Source organism: Podarcis liolepis (assembly GCF_965112155.1).
Source record: "Podarcis liolepis genome assembly, chromosome: 3".
NCBI lineage: Eukaryota > Metazoa > Chordata > Lepidosauria > Squamata > Lacertidae > Podarcis > Podarcis liolepis.
In genome coordinates, this window is record NC_139557.1 from 55536639 (window position 1) to 55549004 (window position 12366).

At 42.3% G+C, this 12366-nt stretch overlaps 1 protein-coding gene across 2 annotated transcripts in view; it reads left to right on the forward strand.

The window, feature by feature from the left end:
- Positions 1 to 3051, forward strand: part of RFX6 (regulatory factor X6) — a 30120-nt gene extending 27069 nt beyond the window's left edge. For both annotated transcript variants that reach the window (XM_083497773.1, XM_083497774.1), the window contains exon 19: positions 1136 to 3051. In XM_083497773.1, coding sequence (XP_083353899.1) covers positions 1136 to 1311 — 176 coding nt within the window. In that variant the 3' untranslated portion in view covers positions 1312 to 3051. The remainder of the gene's footprint in view (positions 1 to 1135) is intronic.
- Positions 3052 to 12366: the final 9315 nt, after the last annotated feature.

Consider the following 12366-nt stretch of genomic DNA (forward strand, 5'->3'; position numbering starts at 1 on the left):
TGGCCAAATGCCAAAGTTGAGGTGTAATGCCAGCAGACAAGTAGAGGTCAAGAATGGAGTCAGTCAGCACAAACTTACTTTGTCTCCATGCATTTGCTTCATGCATGGGCTTGTATCCAGTGCAACTCTAAGTAAGCATATCATCAGTGCAAGAGTTCTCACTTGGGCAATGGGACTTCCCATCTCCCCCACATACACTTCCTATTCCCTCCCCAAATCTGCACCTAAATGTCCGGGAAACGCCAAAACTCTAGAAGCGATTGGGGAGAGTCCCATTGTAGAAGAACCTTCGCACTGACTGGATGCCTTCTTAGTGCTGCACTGCATACAAGCCTTAGATCCAAGCATGAAAAATGGGTTTACGTTTTAACTTACATGGGAATCTCAGCTGCAAAACCTACAGCCAGTGCCAGACCCCAGCTTTAGAATGGAGGCATTGTACATTTCCTCCACCACCTCCATGTATCTCAGACATAAGACTTTCAGCTCAGAGGGTGTAATGTCTAGGAAGGCTGAAATGCTGTCATTCATCTCTTTAGAAATTAATCACAACTAATGAATGATTGATTCCCCCTTCTCCCAAGCTCTAAGTATGGCCCATTACATATGTGATTTGGAAAGCTATGGTAGGAGGGTGGTTCCTCTGCATCACACCCACTCCCACTTTTCTGTTCAAAGGTGTCCTCTGGGGCTCCCCTTTGGAAATGCTGGGCATTTTCTCACGAACATTCTTCAGAAATGTTGTTATGGTTGGAAATGTCTTTTTAATAAAAGCTGGGGTTCAGAGGAACCCAACAGGGCCTCATGACCATCACACACACCCAAGAGTGTTAACTCCCTGTTCCTTACTTAATCTATGTTTGCAGGCAGGAAGAATGAAGAAGGCTTAATTTATGCCAGAACTGTTCATAGTGCCAGGGCTGCACCTTGAAAGTAAAAGATGAAAGTGCTCCCGAACTTACGCACATTGTATTTCTTGCTCTACTAAGTAGAGCAAGTCCTCCTATAGCAGGATGGAACTTGCAGATCAGAGGGTGCTATTTACAAGCAAACTAAAGCCATGGCCTATGTCTCCTTCCCCCCACCCCTAGAAATTAAGCACTGGAAGTAGTAACTGTTGCCATTTTCTTTGTAGCTTCAGATCTGCAGCCTGCTATATCTGCATCCTCCTCCCAATGTATGTATGGACATTCTAGACAATGCCCTTCACAGGAAGCAATGGATTCTTCTGGGCAAGGTAATAGTGAGATGGTCTCCACCTTGCCACCAATCAATACTGTTTTCATGGGAACTGCTGCTGGAGGCACCTGACTTCCAGAAGTGGCTGCACCCAGTCTTCAGTCCCAGGACTTGATGGCGAATAGGAATGAAAAAGTATTACACATAATGTTTTAAGACTACCAAGAAGATTTTACAATGCACTGAAAAAGCAACTACAGCTGGTTGCAGAGTCCATCCTGTCTCAAGTGTCTCTGGTCTTAAACACAGGAAAAGAGATTGTCCATTGCATTTTCTCTCCTTGTCACAATTATAACCAATATTCTTGCTTATTTCCGTGAAATCAGGATGCTGTTCTTTCTTGGTGATCACTTTGCTGCCCCTTGATGCATGATGTACCCTATGCACCACCTCGTGGTTACAACAGTGTGCAGGTTCACACCTGACAATGAGTTGGCTAGTCTGGATTTAACAGCTTTGCTGCACCATTATGATGTTCTAGTTCATCTAACAGCAACACCCCTAAATCACAGAGTTCTGGTGTTGCTCTGAGGCAGCAGTTGCTGCTCTCCAACCTATAAAGAAGGCATAATCAGAGTGAACACTCTTGTTCAACTTAAATGTCCTAGTTACCATCCTTTCTCTAATTAATTTTGTACAGGCACTGGATATGTACCAATATGCACTTTGTTCACTACTGTATTACACCAAGTGCTTTGTACTCTATATTTGCTGCATGCATAGTGAAGTGTAGCTTTATTTTACACCTGGAGGTCCGCTAGCTTTTGTGCACCGGCCCTAGATATCTTTAGTATGTACATACTGCTCACAGTTGGCATCCAGCAACTGAACTGGAAGGAGGTCAGGTGAGCAGCACAACCCCACCACTCTGCTCACTACTGGCTCCAGGTAGGCCTGGATACAACTCCTGCCTTGAAGAACAATTGCCAGTCAGCACAGAGTAGAAGATTCTGAGCTAGACGGATCAATGGCCTGATGCAGCAGAAGGCAGCTTCCTATGTTCCCACACCACAAAGTCCATGAAGCAGTGTGACTGTGACAGTGGTGCACTTACGTGAAACATCTGGTGCCTGAGTAATGTGACGGCAGCCATGAACTGTAGTGCTTGCCTATGTAACATCCCATGTGTACATGAACACACCTACCATATGAGTAAGCCTTTCAATATATAAAATCAGAATGCCAGTCCATGATCCATGTGAGCTGATGAAATTTTCACAGTATTTCTCCATAAAGCACTGAAATATTTGCTTGTTTTTTGTTGCTAAAGTCCCAGAATGTTTGTCTTTCTGCTCTGCTTTGTTGTGCCATGTCTTCGAAGCAAGAAAAACCAGCAATAAGTTCCAATGAATTGTGGGGGGAAACAATCCTCTGCCTCATTATTCCTCTAATTTATATTTAAAAAGCAGTTGTCCTGTATCTTCATACATACATTTTGTTTATTTTGTAAAAGCAAAGAAACATTATTTAACACATGTTATTTACCTTTATTTATTGGAGTTGCAGAGTTCTTTGCAAGTTGCAATTCTGTTTGGCAGATTGTCAAATGTATGTGTTCTACCTCCTATGGAAATGTTTACAGGGTCATTTTTTATGATGGGGTGGAGAACCTGTAGTCATCCAGATGTTGTGGGACTCCACTTCCCATCAGCCACAGACAACACAGAGCAGTGGCTGGGGATTATGGGAGTTGTAGTCCAATAACATCTGCAGAGCCACAAGTTCATCATTTCATTTTATTGCTTCAAACCTATCTGGACCAAAATTGCATTTTTCTAATCTTGTGGATTAAAGGGTTTATTTCAAATGCTATCAAGCGGCAGCCTCGTTTGTTATTTTGTTGTTCTCTGATTGGTTCAGACCTAACTCTTTTCCAACCTGATACCCACTAGGTGTTTTGGATCATAAGTTGTACTTCAGAACTTGTGGAGGGCAGGCTGTTTAAGCATATATTTCACATGGAAACATTATCTTTAGCCATCATTTTTCATGCTCAGCATTATTCTGAATCCCTCATGATACAATTGGATCCACCATGTGTTAAATTGTCTCTCAGTTCCAGTGACTGATAAATCTCAGAGCTCCTTCATAACTGAAAACATTCCTCCCTTCTGAATCTTTCAGCTGCACTACCACATGCAGCATGAAAGGAAGGGTATCTAGGGTTTGTCCAAACCAGGCATTCCACATGTCTTCCTTTGGGCCCCTTTGACCTTAGTCACCTTAGACACCCTATCATCCTTAGCTAGCGGGAATTGTGGGAGTCCAGCAACAGCTGGCGACCCAAGTTTGAGAAACACTGTTAGATTCTAAAATCCTGACTGCATTTTTTGGAACACATTGAACCATGCCTAAGTCACCTTGCCAATATTTTTGTAGCCTTACATGGTATCACCATAGTTTATGGTTGTGATGTGTATATACCTCTCTACTGAGTACATTTCTGAGCACAATTCAAAGTGTTGGTGCTGACCTTTAAAGCCCTAAATGGCCTCGGCCCTGTATACCTGAAGAAGTGTCTCCGCCCGCATCATTCAGCCTGGACACTGATGTCCAGCTCTGTGGGCCTTCTGGTGGTTCCCTCACTGCAAGAATTGAGGTTACAGGGAACCAGGCAGAGGACCTTCTCTGTAGTGGCACTCACCCTGTGGAATGCCCTCCCATCAGATGTCAAGGAAATAAACAACTATCTGACTTTTAGAAGACATCTGAAGGCAGCCCTGTTTAGGGAAGTTTTTAATGTTTGATGTTTTAATGTATTTTTAATCTTTTGTTGGAAGCCACCCAGAGTGGCTGGGGAAACCCAGCCAGATGGGCGGGGTACAAATAATAAATATTATTATTATTATTATTATTATTATTATTATTATTATTATTATTACCCTGAAAAGAAACAGCAGCATCCTGCTGGCATCTGCCTATCTCCGGCATTAGAATAGAAAGGCAAGCTTCTTACCTGCTTGGTGGCCTGCAGTGCATGTGATCAGAGGATGAATTGTTGACTGCCACATCCTCAGATGTTCTGACACACAGCACCACATCTGTTTTATCCATAGTGTAAGGCTGCAAAGATAGATCACCCTAGCTCCGCAAACATTAAATTTAGAATCCCCTTTAAAAGGCTTTAATTTAAGTCCTGCATCTAGTACATATTGAACACCATGCTCTGTTCTGTTCTTAACCCATCAGTGTCAACAGAATCTTCTGAGGTTTTATGTACAAGCTAGTGGAGTGTCATCATCATGATAAGGGTGTGTGTGTGTGTGTGTGTGTGTGTGTGTGTGTGTGTGTGTGTGTGTGTTGGAGAGATCTAAGGAGAGAGGGCCTGGAAACACCTGTGTATGTGTGTGTATTTATGTAAGGAATGACTGTGTTGTTCAGATTATTGGGAGGTGAACCATGGGATGGATCTCTGCAGGTAGAGACTGAGTTTGCCAGTGTCACACAAGCCCTATGATGGCCACAAGCTGCCCCAGCTATCATCTCACCATGCCTCTCCAACCTCCAGTCTGAGGCAGATGGCTTATTCTTCCTTTTCTGGCCCCTATAATCCAAACAATCTTCCAACAGTATTAAATATTTCTCACACCCGTGGAATAAGTTTGCTAGGATGCGAGGAAGTATTGCAGAGGCCAGGAGATTAAAGCGTTGGCACCTCCATTCATTAGATACTGGGGGAGAATGGTGAGACCAGGGCAGGTCACACTTTCCCAGTACAAAGCAAGGAAGCTAGGGAACTGCTTAGGAGAACATGAGATTTTTACAAGCTGCTGGGTACCTTACTTCTAGAATTCAAGTTATTTAGCATCCAAATGCTTTTTAGAATGGTCTTGAGATAGGCACCTGGGAATAGCAGAAAGATCCTAGTAAGCAGTTGAAATAGGAAAATCTACTTCCCTTCCTCTTGGCTTAGTTGATTATTATCCCTGATCAAATAAAAGGCCACATGTTCGGGTTGCCCCATGCCCTGGTTGCTATAGTAAAGGTAGATACACAGTTAAATTCTGCATTTAAAAAGAGATTGATATTGAGAGTCTTTTTGTCTCCTTCATGCGCTGTGGTGGCAAGTTAATAGGAGTATTTCTCCCATTGTATGAGAAGCTTTACTCAGGAGATTTGCTCTACAAAAGGCTCACATCTTTGTCAGCTCATAAGGCAAAGAAGAAAAAAACCCTGTCAAATACACATACAAATATACTTACATGCCGAGCGTCAAAGAAACATCAGGCTCTGACAGGAAACTAATATGGAGTCAATTTTCACGCTTGAAACTAAAATGAATAATGTACATTTGCCATTGTACTCTGTGTAATTTTATTGAATTTTTATTATTGCAAGCCATCTTTGGGAATGATGATGATGTTTATAACAAAATGCCATAGAACCATTCCTACCTGATGCTAATAGGCTTCTGCTTATCTTTCATCGTAAGAAAATCTCAGTGATGTTGTAGTAGTGACCGGAATGGTGCAGTGCAAAGAGTGTTGAGTCCAGGATTCACATCTCCACTCAGCCCTGAAGCTCACAAGGTGACCTTGGGCCAGTCACTGTCTGTTAGCCTAACCTACCTCACAGGGTTATTACAAGGATAAATTGAGGAGGGGGAGAATCGTGGACTCCTTCTTGAGCTCCATGAAAGAAAGAGAGAAGATAAATGTAACAATAAATTAATTCATTAACTAAATTACTGCTACCCACCACCACCATTTAATGGATTACTAGTCTGCCTTTTAGAGTGCGTGCCCTCCCAATGTGGGTTACAACAAATTCAGTTAAAATCCCAAGAGTCAAATCTTGCAATATGCAATAAAAATCCCAAGAGTTAAAATCCCAAATTCAGTTAAAATCCCAAGAGTCAAATCTTGCAATATGCAATAAAATCAATTTAAAATCCTTAATTCTTAAATATAATAGCTACAGATTTACTTAAATGCCGACTGGAATTTTAGGGTTTTCCAAATGACAACAGAGGCAGGGAGTTTACAAATTCCCCTTGGGGAGGACAGGCCAGATAGATGGGGCCACCACAAACAAGGCGCTGTCCCTGGTACTTAGCAAGCCTGGCCCAGAACATTGATGGCATTCTTAAAGACAAGGAAGGTACATATGAGTGTAGGTGATCATTCAGATAGCCTCATCTCAAACTGCTTAGGGCTTTAAAGGCCAAAGCTAGCACCTTAAATTGGGCTCAGTGGCCAAGAGTCGGCCAGAGCAACTGACAGAGAATAGGTGTGCTAATAAGTCCTACAAGTGTTCTTGATGCCGCACTCTACTCCTGTTGAAGCTTCTGGGCCATTTTTAAGGACAGTAACATGTACAGAACATTGTCACATGTAGAGAACATTGCAGTGATCCAGGCTGGATATCTCCAAGGCATGTGTCTCTGACACAATGGTCATTTTGTTGAAGTAACTAAATGATAGACATTGATATGGCACATTTCGAGTGTTCAAAGCACTTCTTGTATACAAACTTAGCCACTCTTACAATAGTCCTGTAAAGCCAGCAAGTGTTATTAACTGGCATTACATCTGCGATGGCAGGGAGGGGAACACCACTTGCATTCATCTCTGGTAATAAATAATCAGTACAAAAATGTAGGCACAAAAATCTCCACACATGCTGCTTTTTGCTTCTGTTTTTGGAAATTTAACTCAGAACAGCTATTTGAATCTTGCTGTTAATCTTCCTCCACCCGTCAAGGAACCCAGAATAGCACCTCCGTGGTTTATGAGGGATTGAACTTTGCCATTCACCTGGGCAGGATTTTAAAGACACTTGGGTTACACTGCTCACCTTTTCCTCAGGTCCCAAAAAACTTTGTTTTCATCTTTGTCGGCATTCTGCAAAGTGGATCTGAACATGAAGCAGTCTGGGTAAGATTTAACAGTGATGTGTCTATGTCCCTCCGTGGGCAATCATGAATGTCTAGGATTTCTACTTTAACACCTGCATTGTCTGCCCACAAAAAGCCTGTCTCCCTTAAGCACCACTTTATCTGCTCTTCTCAAGAAGAGCTCCTGAGACTCAAAAGCCAAACAAGCAGTGGAGGGAGAGATCAAAGCAGAATTCTCTCTGTGTTACATGTGGCTATGACATCTGTGGGGAGAACAATTGGATACCTGATACCCATGGGCACGCACCACTGGCCAAATCAGATTTTCCCCAATTTTATCTGCCCTGATAGGAACGGCTTCAGTGCCAGACAATGCAAAATGATAAAACATAGGAGAGGCAATTTGTTAAAGTGCAATCACAAAGAATGCTTGACTTATCCACCCCTCAGCATATTTCAGAACCTTTTTCAAAATGCACATCTTTTCTTAGGGCCAAATGTTGCAGCTGCTTGCAGCCTTTCTCTGCCCTTGCCTGTTCTAAAACAGGGAGCAGCCTCCGAAGCTGCCAGCTGCAGCCTAGGAATTGTAGGTGTCTGGCTGGCTGCTGTGTGCCCTTATTTTTCCGCCCTGCAAAAACAAAACAAAAAAGCAGTCATGGGAAAGGAAAACTTTGAGCAAAAAAAAAAAGAAGACAAAAAGGAAAGGTTTACCATAAACCAGGGTTGAGGAACTGGATCCAGCCAGGGAGCCATTCTGACAAGTGGCTGGGGCCATTAGATAGTCCTCTCTCCCCATCCATATCCTTCATCACCAATTCCTTCATGGAACCATGGACCAGCAGAGGTGCTCTCAGTGAGCAAATGACTAAGAGAGCAGTAGGAGTGAATCTTTTATACCAGTGCAAAGGTGGCTGTGCTTTTTCAACTAATAAGAAAATCATACGTCCAACTAAGATCTACTCAAAGCAAATTCATTGAAATTAATGGATCTATCTTAGCCACATCCGTTAATTTCAGTGGGTCTATTCTGGGCAGAACATAGCTGGCTTTAACCTGTAATTTCCCTATTGGCGGATGCCGCACAGCCACCTTTCCACTGCTAGAGAAGATAGAACATAACATTGTACTTGCAGGAGACTGTTCTCATGAGATGCACTTCATTCATGCTGTCCATGACGACTTGGGACCACAACAGGGATGATTAACAAACATAAACTGGGAAATGAGTTGATCTTCAGGAAAAGGCAACTGCAGTAGCTAATGCAAAGTTCTGGTTAAACATTGCCTTACCGTTTGCTCTAGGCCGTCTGTTGTTTTTATGTTAAAGGCTTAGTTGAGGTTGGCCGCAGTATTGACTTTGTAATTAAACTATTTTAACTTCAGGATTTGGTAATCACCATATTTAAACCATCTGGTCCATAGCTGGGGGTTGACTTTCTCCTTTCAAAGCCTAAAGAAACCCCCTGCATTATGTTTTTTAGCCTGCAGCTCTGGGGACTTCACAATCCCTGTTCTTCGGCACGTAATCCTCGGCCAGTTGCAGGGGAAAGGAGAATGACTTCCTGTTTCTGTGACAAGGAAGGGTTTCTTCCACCCAAAAACACTGTGCATGGGGGCAGCATTTAACACCGTTGCACAATTGTACGAAGGTATCTGGGAAGTGGCCTCACCCAAAACACTGTCTCAGTACAGAAGAGGTGCTGTAACTGGAGCGGGAGAGCAAGTGGTTTCTATACGGATGTCTCTGGCCTCTTCAGTTAAATTTTAGAGCTGGGTGACACCTTTTCCTGAGACACTGGAGTGTTACTGCCAGACAACAGTGACAGGTTGGTAGTGGAGTCAAGTCATGTAGCTGCCCACTCAGTGCTGCCAGAACTGCTTTCTTGGACAGGACTGGGGTGGGAGCAAGGTTAGGGCTGTCTAGGTGTGTCAAGGAGTTCCACTGCCAATCCAGCACTCCTGCTGGTATACCCATATGGTAAGCAGCAGCAATGCTGGTCCCTCCATCTCGCCACTGCACCACTGCTGCTTCCAGATACCCAATTACATTTTGCAGCAGAAGCAGGAAACTGCTTTGGGGTGATTTTCCAAGGGCTGCCTGGCAGTGGGTGGGGCTAGCAGTAGAAGCAGGCAAGGGCCAGAAACAAAAAAGTGGCCTGAGTATAAATGGGGCTCTTACATTTGTGCAGTAGTCTATGTGTCTTTGAAGTAATGTCAGAGATTTCTACACACACACACACACACACACACACACACACACACACACACAACTCTACCCTCTAGGCAGGGAGGAAAGAGGGTTTGCCGCTGTTCAAGGACACTTTGCAGCCAGGAAAAAGCACTCAAGGAAGGTGCAGATCAAGCTTAAATAGTTTCCTATTTCATTAATATGGCTGAGGGTTTTTTAAAAAGTATTTTTTTCCAGATAAAAAACACATAACAAATAAGATACATATAATAAACTTAACTATAAACTTAGTCTCACTGCTACTTGCAAGTGAAGCGAAAGAAGGAAAAACCAAATTATTTTTAAAGGTAATACTGGTTGACCATTTTTGGGTGTTATGTACTCAATTCTGAAACGCTCTCTGAAAATTCCAGCTACTATTAATCACTTAGTATTCTTGCTGGACTTTATTATTTTTGCTCTTTATGAGGGGAAATAATCACATCATTCAACCACTTCATGTGGTCCTTTGTGATTGCCAGGCCAGTGTGGTGCCTGACCACAGTGCAATGGCGACATATGAATTAGCTTTCATACATCTTGAGTAAAAGAAGAGGACCAGGTTTTGTAGAGAACTGTTCTTAGTGGATCATTGCTACTTTTCCGTTTATCCAACAAGCACTTACTCCAAAACGTGTCATGACCCGCCGACTTGTTTAAACCATTAAAAAGTGCTTAATGTGGTGAGATATGGCTGTAGAGGGTCCATAATTCTGTTTTAAAAGCCTTTGGTTTGCAAAGCTTTCTGCTAATGTTGGCAACAAAACTATTGAAGCCTGCAATAAAGCATTCTCTGAACAAATGCATCTTCTCATGGCCAATATTAAAATTTATATCTGTTTTTAAATTAAACATGTTGGGTTCTATCGTGTTTCCTTTCCTCTCCAAATGTCTTGGTTGGGAAGAGGTGCTGGAGGAAATGGACTAGCAACAGGAGGATGCAAAGAAGACATTAAACAGATGTCAATTGGGCTGTTATCGCAGGGTTTTTAGATATTGCCACCTGTCCTATGTCCCACCAACTATTACTTTAGCACTTCAAATCATCGTGTAGCAGAGGTATTAACATTTCTATTAAATCTTTACTACCACATTAGAGAGAAGCCAAAGTGCATGCCTCCGTATTGCGTCTGTCGCTGTGAAAATACAGATCAGAACATGGAAGTGGCTGATACTGCAGCTACTAACTAGCTCCCCACACAGATTCACTGGCACTCAGTGCTGTTTTTCTAGAAAGAGAGGTGCCAGAACTCACCATGAACACCTCCCTTGTTCTCTTTGATTGGAAATGGTGCCCACCGGAGAGGTGCTGGAACTCAGTTCTGCCGAGTTCTGGCTGGGGGGGGGAAAGCCCTGAATATTGGCTGCTCAGTCCATATAGAGAAAAAGCACTTGGTGGTCCCTTGTGCATCTTGATAGCCATGCATTTTCCTAACTGGAAGCCTATGATGCTGACCACCATCTGTGTATATCTGTGAAAATATAAGCATTTGTTAGGAGAAATCCCTCTGATTTTGTCCTAAAACCGTATCATTTTCTATTCAAGGCCTTAGAGCACATACCAATGGATTTTGGTCAAGCGTCTGATATCAAGGGGGGGGGTCTTTAAAATATGAAATTTGCTTTTATTAATAGCTGAGGAGATTTCAGACCATTTTAGCAATCTTACAGATTGCTTCAAATATTATTTCCTTCAATGGAAGTAAGCAAGTGACAAACTGACAAAATATGGCAGAGTATTCAGTAGTGTGTGCCTACATACATGAATGGAGGGGCTGTATTTGCTCCATTGTCCTAGGAAGAGGGCAAAGCAATACTTGGGCTCCCTCTACTGGTTTGGAGCCCAACCCACAATCTAGTTGTCATGAATTATCACTAGCAATGGAAATGGTCACCCCGGTGAACTAATATACAGCAGTATTTATTTATACATTTCCAGCATTTATAAATTTAGAAATACATCTCATGACGATTTTATGTTTTCAGCCTATGCGAAAAATGTTTTTGTTCACCCAAGCATTGTCAAGAGTAGCAATGTTGGTCACATATATTACTGGTCACTGTGCGACTGTGGGATAGTATTTCATCCTGTTTTTATATCCTGGTATCATGTATTGCATGCTTTTTCTCTTATATATCAATGGGTGTTTTTTTAAAAAAAAACTATTAAAACAGTTTACAAATATTTAACATAAATAAGTAAATCATGCCAGCTGCATTGGAGAACATCTGCTGGGAAGGTGGGGTGGTGGGCACATATGTAAAATAAAACCTATAAATAATAAGCACAAGGCAATTGCCAGTTCTGATCTGAGGAAAGATCCTTTCGGCATCATCATCATTGTGGTGACTGGTGCAGAAATGTCTTCCTCAGCTCCTCATTCAGAAGTGTGTAATAATCAAATCTGTTTCCAAGAGTGACATGAAATTACTTCCATATAAACAGCTCCAGACTCTCATGCAGGCCAGACAGGAAAGGAAGTTCAAACTATTTGGAGTGTGTCTAGCCGGCCGTTATTCTATCACAGATGCTGCTGCTCTCAGCAACATATTCAATACCATCCACACTTGCAATGCGAGTTATGTCCTATTGCCTGTCACACTAGACATATCATGTGGTGTCTCTGATTTCTTTTACTAGGTTACAGCAGGATTGGACAATAATGTGTTCGTGCAGGCCTTGCCACAGATCATTAATGATAGGGGTTTTTTATTTTTTTAAAAAAATGGAGGAAAGCTTTTAGAAGACAGCCACCATACCGCTAGATGGCAGTACTGCCTTGGCTGTATGGAAACCCCTTGCAGCAGAAGTCGCCATCAATCACTTACAGCCACAGGCACATATTTCTGCTTAATACAATGAAACACGGTCTTGTAATTTGACAAGGACGGTGTGTGAAACATCTGCATTGTATTTTACTATATGCATCCTTACTTTAGGGACAATGGCTACATGTGTCTTAGGCACATCTAAATGTGTTTTCCATAATGCGTGCAGCTGTCCTTGGAAATGTTCAAAACTTTGAAAAATGTTCAAAGCTGGTACAAAATGCTGCTCGTTTTT